Source organism: Phyllostomus hastatus, unplaced genomic scaffold (assembly GCF_019186645.2).
Source record: "Phyllostomus hastatus isolate PE091 unplaced genomic scaffold, TTU_PhHast_1.1 phas_contig_29, whole genome shotgun sequence".
Classification (NCBI taxonomy): domain Eukaryota; kingdom Metazoa; phylum Chordata; class Mammalia; order Chiroptera; family Phyllostomidae; genus Phyllostomus; species Phyllostomus hastatus.
This window is the reverse complement of record NW_025333835.1, coordinates 47,749,972-47,772,917: the sequence shown is the minus strand read 5'-3', so window position 1 is coordinate 47,772,917 and position 22,946 is coordinate 47,749,972. Positions and strand designations below refer to the sequence as shown.

At 61.3% G+C, this 22,946-nt stretch overlaps 1 protein-coding gene across 3 annotated transcripts; it reads left to right on the top strand.

Annotated features, from left to right (window-relative positions):
• Window positions 1-305: 305 nt before the first annotated feature.
• BID (BH3 interacting domain death agonist) lies at window positions 306-22,910 on the top strand. Of its 3 annotated transcripts, none has more exons than XM_045839031.1 (6): window positions 306-565; window positions 13,865-13,927; window positions 15,575-15,785; window positions 18,250-18,389; window positions 19,417-19,629; window positions 21,758-22,910. In XM_045839031.1, exons 1-6 carry the CDS (start codon window positions 335-337, stop codon window positions 21,767-21,769), a joined length of 870 nt encoding a protein of 289 aa, XP_045694987.1. In that variant the 5' UTR covers window positions 306-334; the 3' UTR covers window positions 21,770-22,910. The 3 variants fall into 3 exon arrangements, with proteins under 3 accessions (XP_045694987.1, XP_045694988.1, XP_045694989.1); XM_045839032.1 differs by lacking the exon at window positions 306-565 and adding an exon at window positions 703-843; XM_045839033.1 differs by lacking the exon at window positions 306-565 and adding an exon at window positions 13,662-13,680.
• The last annotated feature ends 36 nt before the right edge of the window (window positions 22,911-22,946 follow it).

The window sequence follows — 22,946 nt, the reverse complement described above, 5'->3', positions numbered from 1 at the left end:
CAGTCGCAGGGGTGCACGGTGCCGCCCAGGGAGCATAGTCAATAATGTTGTAGCACCTACACGCGGTGTCAGATGCGCACCGGGTTTACTGGGGGATCGCTTAAGTTACATGAGTGTCTAATTACGGGGTTGTGCAACTGAAGCTCATATAATATTGTTTGTCAACTGTAACTGAAGATAATATTCTTAAAAAGGTAAAATAAGAAAATACAAAAAGTAGAAATTAGAAAGCTCCTGTGGTTTTTATTTTAGTGTAAGCATGGGAAGAGTTTTAGTGATACATCCTTCCAGTCTCTTCTCTTTCGGAAGCTCAGTTTCTAGTCCGTGTTCAGGGATGAGCAGCTTCCTCATCCTCCCAGAAAGGCGCTTTCCTGTTTCTGTTTCCCTTTCGCTGGTGCCACAAGTGTCTGTTGTTGGCTTGGGCGCACGACCGCTGCGCGCGAGACCAGGCGAGGGGCTTTCCCGGCCCTGCACTTCTCGCTCCGGGCGCACCGGACGTCCCCGAGCTCCCTCAGAGCCCGCAGTTCCACGCGGGAAACCCTGGACTCACCCCTGTGTCGCCGGGGTAAGCGGCCACCCTCCCCAGGTGGCTCCCTTGATCGGGACCTTGTTCTCTGCATGTCGGCGTCCGCGCCAGGCGGAGCCAGGGCGGTGCCCAGGTAGGGACACGCGCGGGGCGGGGTCAGTCCGGGACGCGGGGGCCTGGCCGCTGGCGCGGGCGGTCCGGGGGCGGGGCGGGGCCCGCGGTCCAGGAAGTCACTGAGCGGCGCTCGCTCCTCCGCTTCCCGCGCAGCCCGCCCGCCCACGCGCCCGCTGCCTCTGGGCCTCCGGCTGCTGCTGGGGGTGAGTAGCCGCCGGGCTGGCCCGGTCCCGCACCCTACTGGGGACCTTCTGGGAGCTCCACGCTCGGAGCGCCTGCACGCGGGCGAGGGGTCGCCGCCGGCCCAGCCCTCCAGAGGTGGCCGCGGCCGCGCGCGCCCTGGGGTGGGATCGGAGGGCAAGGGGTCTCGGGCGCAGGCGGACCTTCCGCACCGGTGTCGGGGCGCCCGCGGTCTCCGCGGTCCCCTCGGCCCGGACTTGGCCAGGGAGGCTTCCGCTCGGAGCCCCTGGTGCGCCCCGGGCGGAGGCAGAAGAGCGAGCCCGGGCGCTCCGCGTTTGGCGCCCTTGTCCGAGAGGCCCAGGCCTTGCCAGGGACCGAGAGGCTTTGTCCTCAACGCCCCCACGGAGCCTCGCGTGTGGCCTCTTCCCGCCGGATGCCGGGGCACAGAGTGGGGTTGGGGAGGGCTCAGATGTCCCGCCGATGCGTGGCTTAGACCGGAGGCCTTGCATCCCACGTCCAAGACGAGAAACCCCGCCGGAATGGACGGACTCGGAACCCAAATCGAGGCGCAGATCTTGGACTCTGGCCCGTGGCACTTTCCCCCGGCGCCGGCGTAGCACCTGCCCTGGTGCGCCTTAGCACCGCAGGGACTGTGTGCGGAGCTGGGGCGGGGGCATAAAGTTAGTTTGATGTCAGTGACCCTAGGAGACCCTGGGGGGACTGAGACGACCCTCAGGGCCCAGGAGTCCGTGGGGTAGGGGTGGCTTTACTCCCTCACCCACGGCCGGTGGTGGGACAGCGTCAGCTGTGGGTTTGGGCCCCACCTTGTGGGACCTGACAGTCCGTCTGGGGGGCCTGGGAGTGGCGAGGCATAGGCTGGGCGCCCCGCTGTAGAACACCCCCACCTTTTCAGGAAACTGCCTCTTTTCACCACCAGGCACCCTAGCCCTTCCTGCCAAGGCTTATCTGCGGCCCAAGCTTCCTTGGTGCCAGCTCCACCGGCCCCTTTCCAGAAGGGGCTCCGCTAGATGCGGTTTTCACGTTCCGTCTCCACCCGCCTGGGTCCAGGGCAGGTTCGGGCTTGAGGGGACCTTCCTGGGCCCCGGAGTCCCTGGGAGGGAGTGTCCTGGAAGAGAGGCAGAGCCGGAGGGGCGGGGGGAGGTCTGGTGTTACAGGCAAGATGCACAGAGCTCCAGTGAGACACATTGGGAAAAGGGCACCTGTGCCCAGAGTGTGCAGGGAGAGGTACTGACGGGCAAGGCTCCCTGGAGCGCTGGGGCCTTGCTGTGCTGGGCATGGGGCCCCGAGGGGCTGGCACAGAGGCCACCATGCCTTGATGGGAGGTGGGCTTTGGCCTGAAGAGCTGTGTGAACGGGCAGGGGTTGCTAGGGGTTGTTATTTTTTTCCTCCAGTTGCAGTTGACATTCTGAGTACCCTGGAGGCACCAGTTTCGGGTGCACGGCCCAGGGGTGTCACACTCATGTTCACCGGGGGCCACATCAGCCTCTTGGCTGCCTTCAAAGGGCTGAGTGTAATGTCAGGGCTGCATAAATGTCAGGGGCAAGGAGCTCGGTGCGGCCGCCGGGTAGAAAGAAGGTGGAGGGCGGGATTCGGCCCGCGGGTCTTGTGTGTGCTGCCCGTGGGCCAGTCACACACCTTGCGGAGCAAGACCCCCGGTGTTCCCAGTGCCCGCCGGGCGCCTGCACAGGCACCGCGGCACGACTGAGGGCGCTCCCTGCGTTGCACTTGACGTCCGGACTGTTCCACGACGGCCCGTCTGTCCCTCCACCTCACCGCCCAGTCCGCTCCCGGCCGCTGTTTGCTCTGTCTGAGGAGGTGGGGCTGTCAGCGTGGACTCTGACCGGTGACCAGCAGCCCGTCCGCTCCAAAAGGGGAAGTGTCCTCAGGACAGCTCGGGGCAGGGGGGGGAGGCTGGGCAGGCTCCTGGGGGCGGGCACGGGCGCCTCCAGGTGGGAAGGGGCGCTGCAGCCCCTGCCCGCAGCCTCAGGGCCGCGGCCCACCTGGGAGGCTCTCGGAGGAAGTGGAAGTTCCACTCGTTAGCAGGTCCGGGAGGACCTTCTGGGGGGGTCTTGCTCTCACAGGAGGGGGGGACTGGCTTTCTCTTCCTGTCTCGGCAAGGTGGGGGCCCGGGGCGCGGGGCGAGCCGGCCTTGGCAAGGCCGGAAGGACTGTGTGTGTCCTGCGGGGGCACCCGGGAGGCCGGCTCTGCAGGGCTGGCCCCGAGGGGGTGCTTCCCGAGGCCGCCGCCCTGGTGACCGTTTGCCTGCCCCTTGGGCCTCCCGCTCGGAGGCCTCCACACCTGGCTGGCGACCCGAGCCCGCCTACCCTTGCCCAGAGCCACTGACAGGTGTGGAGAGGTCGGCCAGCAGAGTGCGGGGGGTGCTGTCCCCGACCCACAAGCTCACCACGAGCCACACGCACCAGAGCGGACTTCGTGGGCGTGAGTCAGCTCGTGTGGGCATCTCGGTCATCGGAGACCGGGCTACCCCTGCGCACCGGATGGGGAGACCGAGGCACGGGGAGGCGACGGGACCCGCCGGGGCCGAGGGAATCGGACCCTGAGCTCCATCTCCACCCACTGGGCTCTCTGCCTGGGCGAGCCGCCTCTCCCGGCTCCCGGCCCGTCCCCGGGGGTGGGGGGGGGGTGTGCCCTCCACCCTCGCACCTCTCACCTGTTCCACCTGGAGGGCGAGGAGCCAAGAGGGGGACAACGGTCCTCCCGTGACTCCTCTGCCCTGAAGGTGGCCCAGGTGACAGGGCAGTCGTCCCAGGAGAGGCAGGAGCTTCCCAAGGGCCTCTCCACAGGATGCCGCCCCAAGAACCACCCGCAGGCCCCCAGCCCCACCGCCCTCTGACTCTGACTCACCCCCCCCTTCCTGCCTGCGACCTCAAAATGGGGAAGTCTCAGAGGGAAGGCAAACTCTGCCTGAGGCGCGAAGCAACCACTTCAGGGGATCTGCCGCCTCGTGAGTCAAGCTGGTGGGCTCCCTGCGGGTCGGTGTCCAGGGGTCCAGAGCCGCCCCCAGAGAACATGGGGCGGGGTTTCAGCGCCCTGCCCCTCAGCAGTCCTGCGGGTTCCAGCTGCTGGCAGTGGTGCCCGAGGAGGAGGAGGAGTCGAGAAGGAGAAGGGAGACCACGCTCAGGTGGAAGGGGGGCCTCTTACCTGAGGCTCACCAGCGGCCACCGGCCACCTGCCCTGGGGCGGCACAGGGATGCGTGGGGAGGGCTGCGCAGAAGTGGGCACCACGCACGCGGCGGGGCTGGTCCTCTGGGCCCTGGGTGCCGGGGTCATGGTCTGCAAAGCCTGGGGCCTGGGCCTCTGCCGGCCAGACGGGAACCTGCCGGTGGCTGTGCTGAGGGGGCAGGTCCACGCGACCTTCGTGCTCGAGTGTGTGTGCGTGTGTGTGTGTGCACATGTGCAAGGGTCTCACCTGCGGAATCACCTGTCCTGTCCTGTGGGGGGGCTCTGCTCCCTTTGGGTGTGATTTGCATAACGATGTATCACTTTCATTCTCACGCTCTTCTGTGAAACTCCGCAGGTGGGAAACATCCGTGGGGGTTTCTCACGTATGTGCTGCACGTTTGAACAGATGTTCAGAGGGCTGCAGTCCTGGGTCCCTGGGTCCCTGGCTCCGGGACTGGCCACGTCGCAAGGGCTTCTGCCTAGGCCCGTGCCCCCCACCCCAGACACACAGTGGAGGGAGAGACCTTCGGGTGCCTTTCTGTGTTGGGCACCATCCCTGTCACCTAGTGTGCTCCCACCGCGGGGCGGGGCGGGGGGGGCCTCTACTCCAGATGGAGAGAGTGAAGTCGAGAGTGAAGTCACGTGGCAGTTGTGGGGCCAGCAGCAACCTGTCCACTTTCGGAGGGCCGTCCCCTCGTGAGCTGGGAGTGCCAGGCCTTTTAAAAACAGGCTGCTTTGCACTGGGGTCAGGTCTGTTGCTCTAGGCAGAGCCAGCTGCTGTCAGAGCAGGGGCACCGGAGTCCCGTTAGGGGCTGGGGCAGCAGGAGGACGGGACAGGGCAGGGACTCGGTGCCAGGGAGGGCGGCAGGGGTGGGAGGCCTGGTGTCCCCCCAAGCGTCGGTGCATGGGAGGGTCCCGCGCTGAGGAGCCGGGTCCCTGGAGGACGAACCCAGGCCTGTGGCCTCAGTGGCTTGGCACTCAGTTTGGAGAAGGCGCCGGGCCTTGGCGTCCCCCACAACTGCCCGGCTCTCAGCGTCAGCAGCAACGTTTAACCAAGGGTGGGGCGGGCAGGAGATCCCTGGCTGGGGGGTATCTCCTTGGAAACAGGGAGGAGGAGGCCGCCTGCGGGGGGCCCTGCCCGCCTTGCTGGGCCGGGGGACCTCTGTGTCGGGGGTGGGGGGTGGGGGGAACGGCGGGACAGCCGCAGGCTCAGCACCGCGGAGGCTCCAAGGGGGCTGAGGCAGACCGCCCCCGGCCCCGCTCTGCGGGCACCTCCCTGCGGGGCAGGCGGCTCCTCACCCAGCCTGCAGAGGTCCGCCGTGGGCTGAGGCTGGCGGGTTCCTGGGACTGGGCGGCGGCACAGCTCGCCACGCCTGTCCAGGCGGTGCGGCGTCTCCATCCCTTCGCCACACCCGGCGTCCCGGGCAGGTGGCCAGAGCAGCTCGGCTGTGGGACCCCCTGGCCCCGGGCATCCGCCGCGTCTCGGAGAGCCTCGGTTTCTCCTCGGACCGTGGGCGGTAGCCGAGCCCGGGGCCTCCGCTGGTCACAGCGCCTCGTCAGGGCGGCGCTGACCAGCGTGTGCACTGCCCATCTCTCCGCCCGGTCTGGTCTTCGCGGATGAGGAAACCAGACCTCCCGCCAGAACGCAGGGGAGGCCCTCTGTCCATGCGTGGTGGCCGTCCTTCCCTCCTGCCACCTCCAGGCGGCCAAGGCTCGGGCCTGGCCTCGGTCACGTGCTGCTTCTCCGGACGGATCGGGAAGAGTCGTTGTGCAGAGTTGACAGGCGGGGCAGGGAGACAGAAGCCAACCTGGACTTTTGGGAATAGCACCCAGGACACCTGTCCTCTACCCAGTGGCCTCACCTGCCACACACAGTGCTCATGGAAGCCCTGGGCCTGAGCGGGGGAGGGGAGCGGGAGACTCCAGGCACCTGTGGGAGCAGCGGAGCTGGGGGAGGGGGTGGCCTGAGTTACCTGGTGAAGAGTCTCCTGGCCGGGCGGCCCAGGAGCTTAGACCGCGGCCCTGGTGTGCCAAGGTTGCAGATTCCACCCCTGGCCAGGCACCTGCAGGAGTCAGCCGATCAGCACACAAGTGGGTGGGACAACAGAGCTGATGTTTCTCTTTCTAGCCTTTCCTCTCTGACGTCAACAGGGAAAAAAGAGCCCTGGCCCTTTATTTATTTTTTAATATATTTTATTGATCATGCTATTACAGTTGTCCCATTTCCACTTCACTCCCTTCCACCCTGCCCACCCTCTCCCACCCACATCCCCCCCTTTAGTTCATGCCCATGGATCATAAGTTCTTTAGTGTCTAGATTTTTCCATGCTATTCTTGCCCTCCCCCTGTCTATTTTCTACCTACCGTCTATGCTACTTATTCTCTGTACCTTTTCCCCCTCTCTCCTCCCACTCGCCTGTTGCTAACCCTCCATGTCATCTCCATTTCTGTGGTTCTGTTCCTGTTCTAGTTGTTGGCTTAGTTTGGGTTTTTTTTTGTTGTTGTAGGTGTGGTTGTTAATAATTGTGAGTTTGCTGTCATTTTACTACACGTGTTTTTTATTTTCTTTTTCTTAGATAAGTCCCTTTAACATTTCATAAAATAAGGGCTTGGTGATGATGAACTCCTTTAACTTGACCTTATTTGGGAAGTACTTTATCTGCCCTTCCATTCTAAATGATAGCTTTGCTGGAGAGAGCAATCTGGGATGTAGGTCCTTGCCTTTCATGACCTGGAATACTTCTTTCCAGCCCCTTCTTGCCTGTGAGGTCTCTTATGAGAAATCAGCTGACAGTCTGATGGAAACTCCTTTGTAGGTGACTGTCCCCTTATCTCTTGCTGCTTCTAGGATTCTCTCCTTCATTTTTACCTTGGCTAATGTAATCATGATGTGCTTTGGTGTGTGCTTCCTTGGGTCCAACTTCTTTGGGGCTCTCTGAGCTTCCTGGACTTCCTAGAAGCCTATTTCCTTTGCCAGATTGGGGAAGTTCTCTTTTATTAGTTGTTCAAATACCTTTTCCACTTGTTGCTCTTCCTCTTCCCCTTCTGGTACCCCTATAATTCGGATGTTGTAATGTTTAAAGATGTCCTGCAGGTTCCTAAGCCTCTCCTCATTTTTTTGAATTCTTATTTTTCCATTCTTTTCTGTTTGTTTGTTTCTTTCTTCCTTCTGGTCCACTCTGTTGATTTGAGTCCCAGTTTCCTTCCCATCACTATTGGTTCCCTGTGCATTTTCCTTTATTTCACTTAGTGTAGCCTTCATTTTTTCATCTAATTTGTGACCAAATTTAACCAATTCTGTGAGCATCCTGATCACCAGTGCATCTGATAGGTTGGCTATCTCTTGGTCACTTAGTTGTATTTGCTGTGGAGCTGTGATCTTCCCTTCCATTCGGGTCTTTTTTTTTTCTTCTTGTCACACCTATTAGTATGAGGGGTGGAGCCTTAGGTGCTCACCAGGGCGGGGCAACCCAGTCGCTGGGTTGTTACACAGTATGTGGGGGCGGGGCCCGAGAGGGAACAATGGCGCCTGCTCCTCTCTCTGTGGGATTTCAGTCCCTTCCCCCGCTTCCCCCAAGCTAACTGGGCCTTTCTGGTGCTGATTCCCGGGTGGGTGGGCTTGTGCGCATTCTAGGACCCCGTGGGTGTCTCCAACGAACTCTCCTGTGAGGCTGGGAGTCTCTCTCTGAACCTCAACCCCTACAGGTGTTTTCAACCAGTGCCCTGAGGCTCTCTTTCATGGCGCTGGGGCCCTGGGTTGCACGGTCTGTCTCACTGCCCAGTGTCGCCTGGTTCATCTGTGCGCGGATGTGGGGTCGCCCGCACAGCCAGGCGCCCTGCGCACAGTGCCTCGCTTCACCGTCCCTGCCTCTCGGGTCTGCCAGCCGCCTGCGCACCCAGGGTCCGCCCGCTGCGGTCTTGCTCCCGGGATGCCTCACGCAGGATGCCCACCGCCTTTTGTGCTGCGACCCCTCTCCTCCCGGCTGTCTGACTCCGCCCCTCCTACCGGTCTGGATGAATGTGTATATTTGAGCTCCTTGGTTGTCCGACTTCCATGCAGTTCAATTTTCTCTCAGATTTGGTTGTTGTCTTGTTTCTGACTTGTTGCTGACCGTATTTTGGTTGTGCGAGGAGGCACAGTGTGTCTGCCTACGCCTCCATCTCGGCCAGAAGTCTGCCCCAGGCCCTTGAAACCACCTTCCCCGAGGCTGCCCTTTTCCTTAACTGAGATATTTCCCGTATCACAAAGCTCACCCATTTCAAGTGTTTTTTTAATGTGTTCGGAGTTGTGCAGCTGCTGCTACAGTCTGCTTTGGGGGTGTTGGTGAATGGTCAACCTCCCCAGAAGAAACTCCATGCACGGTATCAGTTACTCCAGGCCCCGCCTCCCCAGGCTGCCCGGACCCACCTTGCAGGTCTGGGTTTGCCTGTCGTGGGGAGTTTGTGGGAGTGGAACCCCTGTGGCCTTTTGTGACGGGCTTTGCCGCTTCCTGTGCTGTTTCCATCCGTGTTGCGGCATGTCCGTGCTTCCTCCCGCTTCTCGGCCAAGCACGCATCTCATTGTGGGGGTAGCCCACACCTTGTTCCCTGACTCATTAGTTGGACATTTGGGTGAATTCTACTTTGCAACTGCTTTCTGTAATCTTGCTCTGAATAGTTATGTTCAGACACAAATTTTTCTGTGGACGTAGGTTTTCGTTTCTTTTAGATGTACTTAGGAGTGGAATTGCTGGGTCATATTGTAAACCCCCCCCCCCCAGGAAAAAAAAAACAAAACGGGGATCCGGCTGCCTGTCGCCACAGAAGCCGAACTGTGAGGCAGGTGCTGGTGCAGCAGGAGCGCGGCCTCCGCAGGAGCCGCATGGCCGGGGAGAAGGGCGGACTGCGGTCGGACACACCATCTCTTCCTGCCGTGGAGAAAGTCCAGTGGAGTCCTCGGCGAGGCCAGGACAACAGCCACGGCCCAGAGCCCCTGCTCCGTGTTAAAGGACGGTCCTTTGCAGCTTGCAGGTGGCTGCTCGGTGGTCGCAGCCCCCACCCAGGCGGCGGAGCTTGTTCCCGGCTGCAGTGCGTTCCGGGCTTCCCCCTGGAGGCTGCGTGCGGAGCCCGCCCGGCGCGGGCAACGTGCGTCCAGGCTGGAGCGTGCGCCGCCGGGCGGGCCGCGGCAGGTTGTGGGCAGGAGTGCTGCTTTGTTCCCCCCATGACGCTAGGGTGGGGGTGGACGGACCGGTGCTTTCTCAGAATGACCAGTCACCTGCCCAGACTTCCGTGTGCTTCGAGGGGGCCCGCAGCCCAGCCGACCCCTCCGTCCTCGGGAAGGATTACGTACAGGCCTCTCCAGCCCAGCACCGCCCCCGCGCTGTTCTGCCCGCCTCCCCGCCCCCTCCCCGCCCCCTCCAGTCTGCTAGCCAGGGGTCGGGGTGGGGAGGGCTCTCCGCGCACTTCGCGCAAGAACCTCCTCTGCTGCCGTCTTGGCCGCTGGGGAGACTGCGGCGTTCTGGGCAGACGGTCTGCTGGTAACAGCGCTGGAACTCGGTGCGGTTGTCCTGAGGCCCTGCCAGCTTTCCCGGGAAGCAGCAGCAGCAGCAGCAGCGTGCAGCGTGCAGCGTGCCCACCGGCAGTGCGGGAGGGTTCCGCTTTCTCCACACCCTGGCAACCACCTGATGTTTCCTGTTTGATTCTAGCCGCGCTAGTGGGCATCTCATTGTGGTTCTGATTAGCACTCTGTGGTGACCGATACTGTTGAGCATTTTTGAGTGCTTATTGGCCATTTGAGTACCTTCTTTGAACTATTCAAGCTTTTTGTCAATTTTTTTCTGTTTATTTTTAGAGAGGAAGGGAGGGAGAAAGAGAGGGAGAGAAACATCAGTGTGTGGTCGCCTTTCATGCAACCCCTACTGGGGACCTGGCCCACAACCCAGGCCTGTGCCCCGACTGGGAATCAAACTTAGCGACCCTTTGGTTCGCAGGCTGGCGCTCAATCCACAGAGCCACACCAGCCAGGGCTTTTGTCTAATTTTTTATTAGATTGTCTTTTTATTGTCGAGTTAAAGAATTCTTTACCTATCCTGAATATAAGTCCTTTGTGAAATAGATGACTTACGAATCCTTTCTCCCATTCTGAGGGTTGTCTTTTCACTTTCTTGATGGTATCTTTCGAAACACAAGTTATCATTGTTAAGAAGTCCAATGTATATGCTTTTCTTGTGTCACTTGTTCTTGTGGTGCCCTAAGAAGTCATTGCCCATCCTGAGGTCATGAAGTTTAGTGCTCTAAGAGTTTTATGGTTTTACCCCTTCCATTTAGGTCCATGATCTATTTCTGGTTAATTTTTGTGTATGATGTGAGGTGAGGCCCAAATTCCTACTTTAAAAAACATTTTTTAAGTTCTCACCCAAGGATATGTTTGTTGACTGGGAGGGAGGGGCGGAGGTTAACATCAACGAGAGACAGATACATCAATTGGTTGCCTCCCATATGCACCCCAACCAAGCAGTTGAACCCATGACCTTTTGGTGTGCGGGACGGTTGTCCCAGCACCATTTGATGAAAAGACTTTACTCCTATATTGGCCGCTTTGTCAAAGATCAGTTAACTAAATATCAGGGTTTGTGTATGGACTCATCTCCATTCCTGCACGTGCCCAGACCAGGGATTGAACCCACAACCTTGGTATATTGGGATGATGGTCTAAGCAACTGCACTACCTGGCCAGGGCCCAGTCAGTCTGTTTTAAAGCCTCCCAGCTGATCCCAGTGTGTGGCCAGGGCTGCAAACCACTGGTCTTGCCCAGTTCCTGTGCTGGGAGGGGGAGGGGCGGGGAAGAGGAACGGTGTGGTCAGAGAGAGTGTTTGAACTTCTGAGTTCCCCTGGGGCCCGTGGAGAAGGCAGAGGAGGGAGGGGAGGGAGGGGGCAGAGGGCGCAGGGTCCTGCCCTCCAGCTCCCTGGCTCCTGGCGGCTCCCCTCCTCCGACCAGGCAGGCAGGCCTGAGCTGGAAGCCGGAGCAGGGTCCCCGTGGGCCAGGGAGGCGTGTGGGCCTCCAGGACGGAGGAGAGGAGGAAGCTCGGGCCTGGTTGTGGGGGAGGAGGAGACTTCTCTGTGCCGTTCAGGTTCTTTCAGCTGCTCGGAGGAGTAAACGTACCCAAGACCCATTAAAGAGAGAAAACGGCCAAATTTCGTTACATCCACCCACGTGGGAAGCAGATGGTGCCCGGGAGAGGCTGGAGACAGAAAAGCGCTCCGAGCCACGGGCGAGGTCGGGCCCGGGGGCTCTGGAGGGAGGGAGGTCGCGGCAGGACCCCCAAGGAACAGGTGTTTATCGCAGGTGTGTCCTGCCCTCGCGTCGGTCCTGAAAGCTGCTCTCTGGCGATGACTCTCGTTATGGGCGAGGCCCCTGGTTTAACTTTCTTTAAGGAAGAGGGGACACCATCTCCTGAGCCTGCATGGTCTCGTGACTTTCAGCTCAAAGTGACTTACACCCCGGGGGCACCTCTCGGGGCCGGGGGGGGGGGGCGTGGACCCCTCCCTGCAGACCCCTCCTGAGGCTTCCCCGGGACTGTCACCCTGCAGGAGCGGGGTTGCTGCCTTGCTCTCCACCTCCTGCCAGGAGACCGGGGTGCGGGGGGGTTCGAGAACCTGCCGGCAGTTAGATACAGTGGGCCCTTGGCCCTCAAACTGAATTCCTTCCGGAAAACCGTTCGAGAAACGATTTGTTCAAAGTCGGAATCTTCCTTGTTTGCTGCCTGAGAAACACCTGGCTGGTTGGGGGCTCCTCAGCCAGAGGCACCTGCACCACTCACTCGGGGCTCGAGCCTTGGCGGATTTGCGGAGAGACCGCAGCGCGGCCCCAGGCTGGCCGGCTCCGTGGGCCAGCCTCAGAGCTGTGTTTGGGCTCTGGATGGGGTGGGGCTGGGACTCGGAGCATCGCCCGGGGGTGGTGAGTGCGCCAGGTGGTGGGAACTCCTATCTGACCCCCTGTGGGCTCCGTTTGGGGGATCCCAACAAAGGAACAGTGGTGCCTGTGGCCCCTCGAGTCTGGAGAAAGCTGCCCCTCCACCCCCCACCCCGACGCAGGACGCTTCAGTTCCTCCCCGTGAGCCCCGGGGAGAGGGGGAGAGGTGCGGGCCGTTGGCTGGAGTGCAGGGGGCGTGTGCGTGAGTGAGCGAGGCCCTGTGGGCCCTTTACTGGGACGCCTGAGTCTTGGGCAGCCTTTCAGCCCACTTGGATGGAGTCCCTGCTGGTTGTTCACGTCCAGTGGTCAGGACTCTCTTCCCGGCCCTGGAACCCCGGGGTAGGGGGCCTGGTGTGGGGCTGGGACCCCTCACTCCTCGGGGGGACCTGTGCAGCCAAGATACATCCCCCCACCCCCGTTTCCAGCCGCCACGTGTGGGTGTGGGACCAGACCCTCTTGGTGTCTCCGCCCCTCCTACCAGTTTTCGTGTGGCTTCTTCCGTTCAACTAGTCTTCCAGTTCCCCGCGGCGATGGTTCTGTGGTTGTAATTTTAATTTATTTTTAGGCTGGGGAAGGGAGGGAGGAAGAAAGGAAGGGAAACATCAATGTGTGGTTGCCTCTCGCCCACCCCCAAATGGAGACTGGCCCACAACCCAGGCCTGTGCCCTGACTGGGAATCGAACTGGTGACCCTTTGATTCTCAGGCCAGCACTCAGCCCACTGAGCCACACCAGCCAGGGCTGAAATTTTTAATACAAGCACTTGTTTGTTTAAGCCAGTTAAATAGACCTCTTTTCCACATCAGCAACACCATCAGAGGCAGAGGAACCACATGACACTCAAGAACATACGGACTGGTGCAGACAGAGACGTCCTGGTCTCTGAAAGTTACCACCTAGGACGAGTAATAAGATTATCCACTGAGACGCTTAAGGCTTTTTCTTGTTAACATTTGAGGGAAAGGCAATATAAAATACGTTTTGTATTTGGTTTTGGTGAGGGAGGCTTAGAGCCAGTGAGGTAATTTGTGTTTTCCAAAATCCCCCATCTCTGCCCCTGACAGTGGCTCAGTTGGTTAGCGCGCGGTCCCCACACACCAAGGTTGTGGGTTCGATTCTTGGTCAAGGCACATGCAGGAATCAACCAGTGAGTGCATCAGTGGGTGGGACAACAAATCAGTGTTTCTCTTCCTCTCAAATGAATCAATAAAATTTTTTATAAAAACAAAACACCTCGTCCTTTTTCTCCAGCCTCAGGAATCGGGGTGGTAGAGACAGCTGCTCTCGGAGAGCTGGATGGTTGAGGGACATCAGAGGCTGACTGTGGGACCGAGTCTTCTCCTCCTCGAGGTCGGGGTCAGCACCGCACTACCACTGCCCCTCCCCCAAGTGCGGCACAGCAGGCACGGGGAGGGGATCCCCCACGGCTCTGAGAACCCTCCTGGGGGAGGGGGAGCTGGCGCCTTTGTTGTGAGAAGGAAGAGTTGTGGTTAGTGGCCCTGCCAGGGGTAATAATAATAAAACGGATTTCCTGCAAACCGCTTGGTTTGCTTTATTAGCTAAGCTTATTTTTGTAGGAAACTCCCTGATGTGCACACTACTTACAAAGTGTCCGTGGCCAGCCGCCCTCCTTGTGCGGGCTGTGAGGCCTGGGCATCGGGAGCCGGGGGTCGGGGGGCGAGCCCGGTGCACCACGCGGCCCCGGGGTGAGTCTCCGCACTGCGAGGGGCCGCCGCCCAGGTGCTGGGCAAGGGGAGCGGCCACCGGGGCCAGCGGTGGGGTGGTGAGGGGACCCACTCGGGGGCTGCAGAGCTCGGAGCCAGGGCCCAGGACAGCGTCCACGTCCCTCCCAGAAGGTGTGTCCCACCCGTGTGTCTGTGTCCCTTCCAGGCTGCTGCCCGGGACGCCTGTGCCTGGACTCCGGTTGTACCGCCAGCCGCCATGAATCGCCAGGTCAGGTGCTTCCGGGGCGCGTGGGGGTGGGGGCGTGGGGGGACGACCAGTGGGACCCAGCCGACCCTGCTGGCTGTGGTGCGGCAAACGGAGGAGGACCCTGTGGCTGGATTCCCCCCCGCGCCGTGTCCCCCTCTCTGCTCGCAGCCTTGTGCTCCCCCTGCCTGTCTGTGGGGGGGCTTTCTGACGTGAGGTCGTTTCAGCACTGCAGAGGTCACCCAGAGGTCAAACGGGCCAGCCCCTGCCTTCACAGGGTGGCACCTACACGGGGCCTTGTCTGCACCTGCTTTCCAGCGAGCTCGGAAGAGAAAATTGTAACGCATTCCATCAAAAGCTCTCCGCTCCTTTGCTGAGTTCTGTAAGGTCTTCAGGGCCCCCAGCTCCCCTGCATGCACCCGAGGGCCCCGGCCCTCTGCTGCTCCAGCGGCTGCCCCGGGCGGACGGCATCTGCCCGCACTCTGGAGCCTGGAGCAGGTCCCAGCACCTGGGGGGTTTGTGCAGGTGCCTCCGACATCTCTTCAGGAGCCCGGGAGCTGCCCGGCAGCCACAGGGCCGGAGCTGAGGCCTGGCGGGGACGCCCTACTGTGTTCGGGCGCTGGGAGCTGCGGGGGGCCCGCGGCCTCTTCCCCACCCTCGGCGCTTTCTTCCTGTGACTGCTTCCTCTCACCTTTGTCTCTGATTTCTTTTCATTTTTGAAAATTGTAAAATATCTTAAGCTGTGGTGGAAGGTACATGGCGTAAAGTTTACCAGCCACCCCTTCCGTGTCCGGTGTGAGGGCGTCAGGCCCGTTCGCGGGAGAGAGTCGTCGGAGTCGTCGTCTGCGGCCAGAGCTCTGTCCCCGTTAGACTCCCTCCCCGTCCGGGCCGGCGCTGGTGCCTGCACCTGCCCATGCGCCTTCTGTGCCCGTAAAACAACTTCCCCCTAAAAATCGTCTTCTGAAGCGTTTCTCATTTTTCTGTTGAAAACTATCGCAGACTCCGGGGCAGAAATGCACCCACCTGCACCCCCATCCGCTGCTGCCCAGCACGCCTGCTCCGCGTGCGCCTGGGCCTCCCGCACTCCCCCTCCTCCCTCCCGGGTCTTCGACTGTCCTGAGCACACCTGGCCGGTGACGCCAACAGCACTGTCCCCAGCACAGTCCCCACACCAGTCGCCCACAGCAGAGGCTGTGCAATGGCGAGCAGATGGGCCAAGGTCACGGCCACTCCCAGTCGCAGCAGGATCCCTGGCCCCCCAGAGTAAAGCCAGCCTGCCCGAGGGCCGAGGTATCCAGCCACCACTGCCTAGTATTTGCTGAAAACCTACTGTGTGCACAAGACCACCCGGCGCCCCCACAGGAGATGGTGGAGGAGGAGGAGCTGCTCCTGCAGGGCCCCTCGTGGCCGGCGGGGGTGGGTGTGGGTCAGGGACTCCTGGGACTTGGCAAAAGCCAGGGTGTCCTGAAAGCGCCCTGGTGGCTCCCTCCCCCGCACATCCGGCTACACGCCGCCAGGATGTCAGTCACATGGCGGACGGCCAGCTGGTGTGTCCCTGGGCCCACAGACGCGGCTGCGGCCCTCGGAGACCTGCAGGACCTCCGGGCCCACAGGTGACTCAGGTCTCGGGCTGGTGTCTGAGGCTCCCCCCCCCCCCCCGTTTCCCCTCAGGTCCGCAACGGCTCCAGCCTCGGGGGTGAGCACCTCACAGACCTGCTGGTGTTGAGCTTCCTCCAGCAGGGCCCCAGCAACTTCCGGGAGGAGCTGAAGAAGCTGGACTGCACCCTGGCGGTGCCCCAAGGCCCCCAGGAGCACCTCGAGGAGGAGCTGCAGACCGACGGCAGCCGGTGCAGCCACTTCGTCTTCGAGGACCAGAACAGAGGTGGGCGCCCGTCCCTCTTGCCTGGTGTCACCAGCGACAGTCAGGGTACCTAGGGCCCGAAGGGACTTGGGGCAAAGTCCCCACCACACGTCTGGGTGCCATGGGGGTGGAGGAGTCCCAGGTCCCCACAGGGGAGGCCTCACTGAGTCTGCAGTGGTTTTTTTTTTTTCTTTAACATTTTATTTATTTATTTTTAGAGAGAGGGAAAGGGAGGGAGAAAGAGAGGGAGAGAAACATCAGTGTGTGGTTGCCTCTCTTGCGCCCCCTACTGGGGGCCTGGCCCACAACCCAGGCCTGTGCCCTGACTGGGAATCGAACCGGTGACTCTCTGGTTCACAGGCCGACGCGCTCAATCCACTGAGCCACAGCAGCCAGGGTGCAGTGGTTCCTTTGCAAGGACGCTTTGCGTCTCTGCAGCACCTCGCATGCTCACCTCTGCGCACGTCAGGGGCACTGCAGGGCCTGACTCTCGTTTCCAGAGGAGGAAGCGGAGGCCCAGAGAACAGAGAATGATGAGCCCCGGTCAGACGAGTCCTGGGCCCTGGCATGGCTGCCCTGCCTCCGGGCCCGTTGTCCCCCACCTTCCTCACTCCCTGCACCCTCATCCCCTCTAGCCTCAGGGTGGACTCCCCTCTGCTGCCCCTGCTGCTCCCACGGAGGGAGGGGCGCCCCAGGCACTCTGTTGGCGGGGCGAGCACCTGCCGTTCCCCAGCTAGGGAGCAGTGGTTTCCAAACATCGGGTCTGTGGCCCTGCTCCTGCGGCCTGGGCCAGCGTGTGCCCGGCGGGGCGGTCACCGTGGGCGCCCCCGCGTGAGATGCGCTCGCTGCCTGGGAAACCTGGGGTGACGGGGAGGCCAGAACAGGCCTGGAATCCTGCCCCGCAGACACCTGCTGGCCGAGGGGGTTGCACCGCCCTCTGGTGGCCGCGAGGAGGCCCAGCAGCCGCCTGGCCCTCGGATCCCCAGCTCGGCCTCAGGTTGGGGGTTCGGGCCCACCGTCCCCACCTCAGGGTCCAGCGAGTGTGTCGTCAGCCGGCACGGCGCTGGCTGAAGGGGTCGCAGGGTGGCGCACGTCACCTCGCCCTCGGGCAGGAATGCGCGCGTCGACTAGGGAGGCGGAAGGCAGAAGGGAGGCTCGGGCCACTGCCGGTTCCGTGGGTGAACCCACGCACGGAGGGGCCACAGCTCCCGCAGCTGCTGGGGTGGGAGGGGGCGGGCGGGCGGGCGGGACGCCGCGCCCGCGGGGATCAGCAAGGCCGCTGACCTGGCCGGGAGGCCGGGGCAGTGCTGCCCGCGCGCTCCGGAGCCGGGAGGCAGGAAGGGCCCGGGCCTGGGGCGGTCCCGGTTCGTCGTTGAGTCTGGCCAGAACGTGTGAAGGGAGTGGCTGGAGGTGGAGGCGACTGAAGGTTCGGTGGGGACTTGACACGCACGTCAGCAGAGGTGAGCGCGTGGAAACCCGAGGGGGAACGCGGTGTCGGGCGGGCACTGCGTGTGTCAGGGTCAGCGCCACGGGGAGGCAGACGGAACACCCGGGGCACAAAAGGCCTCCGACTGCGCGGGGGCGAGGCCGGGGCGAGCCGGCGGAGGGAGGGGCAGCCGGTCTGTGCCGGGAGGTGGGATCTGCCCGCTGGCCGAGGACGGAAGGGGGAGACTCCCGTCCTGGTGCGTGGGAAGCCGGGGGGGGTGCGGGGGGGCACGCCCAGGAAAAGGGAGCCGCCGTCGGAGCCGTCACGAGCGCGAGCTGCCCGCGCTGAGCCCTCGCTGGGAGCCGGCGCGCCGCCAGCCCTTCGTCCCGCGGCTGCTGCCGGCGCGGTGTCGTCCCCGCGCTGCGCGGCTGGCGGGAAAGCGGGGCCCCCCTGACGCCGGCGCCCTGGAGAGAGGGCCCGAGGGAGGGCGCAGACGGCACCACGTCGGACGCGGTCCCGGGTGTCGGGGACGCGGCGTGGGGGGAGGGTGCGCCTGGGACAGGGGTGTCGAACAGTCCTGGGGGGGGCGCCTGCGAGAGAGCCCCGGGCCCGAGCGAGCGAGGAGGAGGGTTGCCGAGGGGGCAGGGCGCGGGGTTGGGGGCGGGCCGGAGGGAGGGCTCTAACTGGGCCAGACCCGAGCCCCGCCCTCCCTGGCGAAGCCCCGCCCTCCCTGGCGAAGCCCCGCCCTCCCTGGCGAAGCCCCGCCCGCGCCTGCCAGGGGGCGGGGCCCGGGCTGCTGGGGGCCCCGCCTCAGGTGCCGCCGCAGATCCCTCTCGTGGGCGGGCGTGGAATCTGTGTTCGGGGTGTGAGGGGGAAGCCTGCTCGCTCAGGCCCTTCCCCGGGACCTCCCCCGCCCCCCGCCGTGGGGTGCCCTGCAGGTGGGCGCTGGCTGTGTTCCCCAGCAGCACCCCGCCCTTTCCGGGGGTGGTGCGGGTCAGGGGGTGGAAGAGGCCTTCCTCTGAGGCCGCCTGGTCTCTGCCGCCCCTGCCCGAACCTCAGGTTCTGAGACTCAGGAGGATGTCATCCGGGACATCGCCCGGCAGCTCGCCCAGATCGGGGACACGATGGACCGCAGGGTCCCCCAGAGTCTGGTGGACCACCTGGCGGTGCAGCTCAGGGACCGGAGCCTGTCCGACGAAGTGAGTGAGGCTCCCCCTCCCCCAGTGCCTGCTCTGGGGTCCCCGGGGAGTGGGCGGGTCTTCTGTGCCCCTTCAGACAAACCAGCCTCCCGTGAGGGGCGCAGTCCAAGACCATCGCAAAGGGGGCGGCAGTGGCAGTAGCAGTAACAGAACGGCTAAGGGTCTTCCCAGAGGATCAGGTCACTTGACATTCAAGAAACCTGAACCCTGAGCCACAGTCAAGAGTTTGGGGATAAAAGCAGCAAGAGGAGCAAAGTGGATACGCCTCGTCCAGAAACAACGTTCTCCCGCCGTAGGGGACAGCGACAGAGGACGCTGAGTCCCTTCCCCGGACGGGGCGAGGAGAGTGGTGTTTCAGCCGCCGCTCTCGGCTCCGGGGTGTCACCCACCCACTCACTCACGCTGTGGGGGTGCCCACACGGGTCCGCAGCACCATGTCCTTTCTGCAGAACTCGGGGGAGCAGGGGAAACACCCCAAGGTCAGATGCATGCCGACAGAAGTTTGAGGGGAGAGGGGTTCCATTCTGCGGACTCCCCCCTTCACTGCTGAGTAGGGACGCGTCGGTCCTCCAGGGTCCAGCCAGGCCGGGCCTCGAGCCTCCAGGGGGGCCTGTCCCTCTTCAGTGGTCTGGTCCCCTGCGCTGCGCTGCACTGCCTTGGGCGCCCCCCCACACGTCCACTTCATCTCCCACGGGAGTCCGGAGCCTGAGGGTCCTTTCCCACCACTGGCGTCGTGGGGAGCTCGCTCATTGCCAGCGGCGGCGCCCGAGAGGCAGGGGTCCTTGGTGCGGGTGCGGGCACATGATGCTTGGGGACCCTGGGTCTGGCCCGTGTCGCACTCTAGGGAGTGGTCTCACCTGCCCTTCCGGCCGCCCCTCAACACTGAATTGTTGCTCATTCCCTCTCCCTGCCACCAGGGCTGCTCTGGAACCACCTCCCCGTGACACTGGAGCGCCCTGGGGGGAAGGGTGGCGTGGCCCAGTCCTGGTTCAGGCCCCATGGGAGCCCTCTGTTCTTGCCTCTGCAGGGCCGGAGGGCGTGCCTGGCCACCGCGGTGGACCAGGTCTTGCAGGCCTGCCCTAGAGACATGGAAAGGGAGAAGACGATGCTGCTGGTGACCATGCTGCTGGCCAGGAAGGTGGCCAGTCACACTCCGTCCTTGCTGCGCGAGGTCTTCCAGACAACAGTGAATTTTATTAACCAGAACCTGCTCACCTACGTGAGAAACTTAGTCAGAAATGTAAGCTCCTCGGCACTTCCCTGCATGCTTCTGGTCTCCGCCTGCTCCCCGCACCCACCTCCCCTGAGGTCGGGAGCCTGGCCGAGCTCTCTGCCTCCTCCTCCTCCTCCTCCTCCTCCCTTCAGCCTGCGTCTGATGCCCGAGCTGCACGGAAGGCCGTAGGGCCGTCCTGCTCAGGCAGGTGGGCTCGGCCCTGCTTTCACGAGCAACACAGCGGTGTGGTAGGAGGCCCAGGGAGCCCCTGGTGTCCTTTTGAGCTTCGCCAGCTTTACTTGTAAGACGTGCTGCTGTCCGCAGGGAAGGCTCCCTTACCCTGCCCGTCGGGTGGCGACTGCGGGGCAGGCACACGGGGCGTCCGAGACCGTGGCCGAGGGGCCTGAGCTGAGCTTCTCGTCCCCTCCCAGCTTCACCTCGCCCCCAAATGAGTCTGACTACATTCTTTAAAAACACGGTGATCGAAAAAAGCTCATCAAGAAGGATGAAGGAGAGAGTGGCCCAAACGGGGGAACTGTCTAAAGCCCGCCCCGGAAACACGTCCGCCAGGCGATCACCAGGACCTCACAAGTCCCAGCGCCTCGCAGCGCTGCCCGGGAGGCAGGCGTCCTTCGAGCCGCTGCTTCCGGCTCACCGAGCCGAGTGCGGCGCAGTGGGTGTCTCGCGTCTGTGTAGTTGGCAGTCTTGGCGACTCTGGGATCTTAGGGGTCAGGAGCGTGACCCAGACATCTGACCCTCTTAATGTTGACCGATAAACCTGAAAGGCTCCTGTCTGCCATGGCAGCAGGGACACCAGGAAGGTTCCCGGGCAGCAGTTGCCAGCCAGCATCTGATGGGTGCGCTGCTGCGATGTCACGGCCGCTCCCCAAAGCCCGAAGGGCCCCAACAGCGGCTCGACTCCATGGGCTCGGTGTGGTGCCACGTGGCACCAGAAGGGACCCTGTAGGTGGGAATAGCCACATCTCGGCTCCTCTGGGGAATGCGGTTTTGTACAAAGCCCAGCTTCTTCGGGGCTGAATTCTGGTTTGTAAATTAGAACAGCTGGTTTAGACCTGAGGGAACGATCGTGGACAGAGCCGTGAAGCCCACTGTGTCAGAGGTGGGGGGGGGGGCATGGAGAACTCACAGGAGAGGACAGCAGTGAAGACCCAACTGGACTTGAAAGGTGCCAAATGAACAGTGTGCTACAGGTGTTGTTAGCAGTGCATGAAGGGCTACAGGTTCTAACTCGTCCTTGAGGCAAGTCAGAAAATCCAAGTTTCAGTTGTAGCAGAGACTGCTCCCCCATCTCCCGCAGTTGCAGGGCTCATAGTGGGGCATGCAGCCATTCGCTTGTTGACGGTCCCAGGCTCCCTTGTGAGCTGGGCATGACCTGCGACCAGCCTGACAGACCAGGCTGCAGGCCGGAGCGCGTCTCTGACCTGGGTCCCCGGAGAGAAGGAAGTCCCGTGGGCTGGGATGTGCGTGCAGATGTGGGTACAGCTCAGGAGCAGACACGGAGCAGAGAGACAGGCTCCCGGCTCCCAAGCCCTCGGTGCCGACGGTTGGCAGAAGTAGAGAGAAACGATCTTGTGTGTGTCCTATGTGGATGATCTGTCCCAGAAGCTGGGTGTATGTCCTGGTAAATGCAGTGTGTGGTCAGGTGAGGGTATGTGGAACCCCCAGCCGTTCACAGGGGCTGCTGGCAAACAGCACGGCCACGTTCACTCAGCTGTGCGCCGTCCTGGCTGCCTCCACACTGTGACACCAGGACTGAGCCTAAAGTGCCGCCTGGGCCACGGCAGAGAACGAATCCCTGGAAAAGGAAAGAAGGAGCTCGCGTTGTTTGAAGTAGGTTAGGAAAGAGGGAAAACGAGCGAAAAGGAAGTCAGAAGAAAGAGAATTTAAAATAAAAGTTGTCCCTGGCCAGGTAGGTGGTTGGAGCATCACCCAGACATGCCAGGGTTGCGGGTTCGACCCCAGGCACAGGTAGGAGTCGACCAATGATGCATCAGTAAGTGGAGCAACAAATCCATGTTTCGCTCTCTCTCAAATCAATTCCTAAAAAATTAAAGTAAAAAAGTCAGAATGATGACCAAATATCTTGGTGGTAAAAAAAATTAGAGCAGCTAATTCTGGTTCTTTCTGGCTCTAGGAGATGGACTGACGGTGGCTGCAGACAGTCCGGTCGGTACCTGCACCTGTGGAGACGGAGCCCAACCATGTACACGAAGCTCCTAGAGCAGATGGACTCAGGATAACAGCTGTTTGTTCCTTACTCTTAAAGGTGATGCTTGAAGCTGGTGCCCCACTTAGAAGTCTCCCCATTGATATACTTGAATGAAAATGGCAACGTGCACATGTTCAAACGAGTTTGATCTCATCTTGTAAATCTATGTGTTGTGCCTTTATCTTTTTGAGCTGTGTGGGTCCCCACTCAAAAATTAAAGTTAAAAGCAGATTATAAGACAGAAGATAAAAAACACACTTAATGTTTTTTGTCCAAAACAAAACACTTTATTAAAGTGTAGCCGTGGGGCACAGTCTTACAGGGGTGTCCTGTGTGGGAGAGCAAGACCCAGACGCGGGACTCATGTGCCCCTTAAAGATCCTCAAGGAACAGGGTGCATTGTGATGCTTAGGGAGGACTAGTCTTCCTGTTGAAAGACCACACAGCGCAGGAGAGTCTAGATTCAGAACATGTTGAACGTTTTCAACTTGATTTCATCAGAGTTGAGAAAAACCGCAGGCGTGTGAAAGGTGTGGAGGGGACTTAAGGGCCCATGTTATCCAGTTTCCAAAATCAAGTAGCTGCAGGCACCTGTGTCTCTGCAAGAAGTCCAAGGCTTTGATAAAAATTTCAAGGTGCTGCAGTGCCAGAAACTATTGCATATATTCCATGTGAACTGTCTGCTTGTAATCTTGAGTTTTCATCCTCCAGCCATAACCCTCAATTCTTCCAAGCTTCAGAGGCTATATCAGGAGAGAACAGGTTCTTCTAGGCATAAAAAATGAAAAAAAACATTTAAAAATTCAACAGTTGAGGTGCCTTTTCTAGTGACACAAAATAAAATGTCTTGGGGAGCATGGGCATGCGTGTGTTTAGCAGTGGTGCCACGCTGCCCGAGACTTGTTCCCCAGAGTGTTCACGGGAGTCCTGTTCACACGTGTGACAGTGGGTACTGGTCCGTGTCATGCACGTGACCCTTGCTCCATACTAACACCCTTGTTGCTGTGAACATGACACTCTGGAGAAGCTTATGAACAAGAGCGATGAAGTACCAATAAACGTTTCCTGTTACCAAACACTTCTCTGTGCCTTGAGTGTTTCAATTCATAAGAAA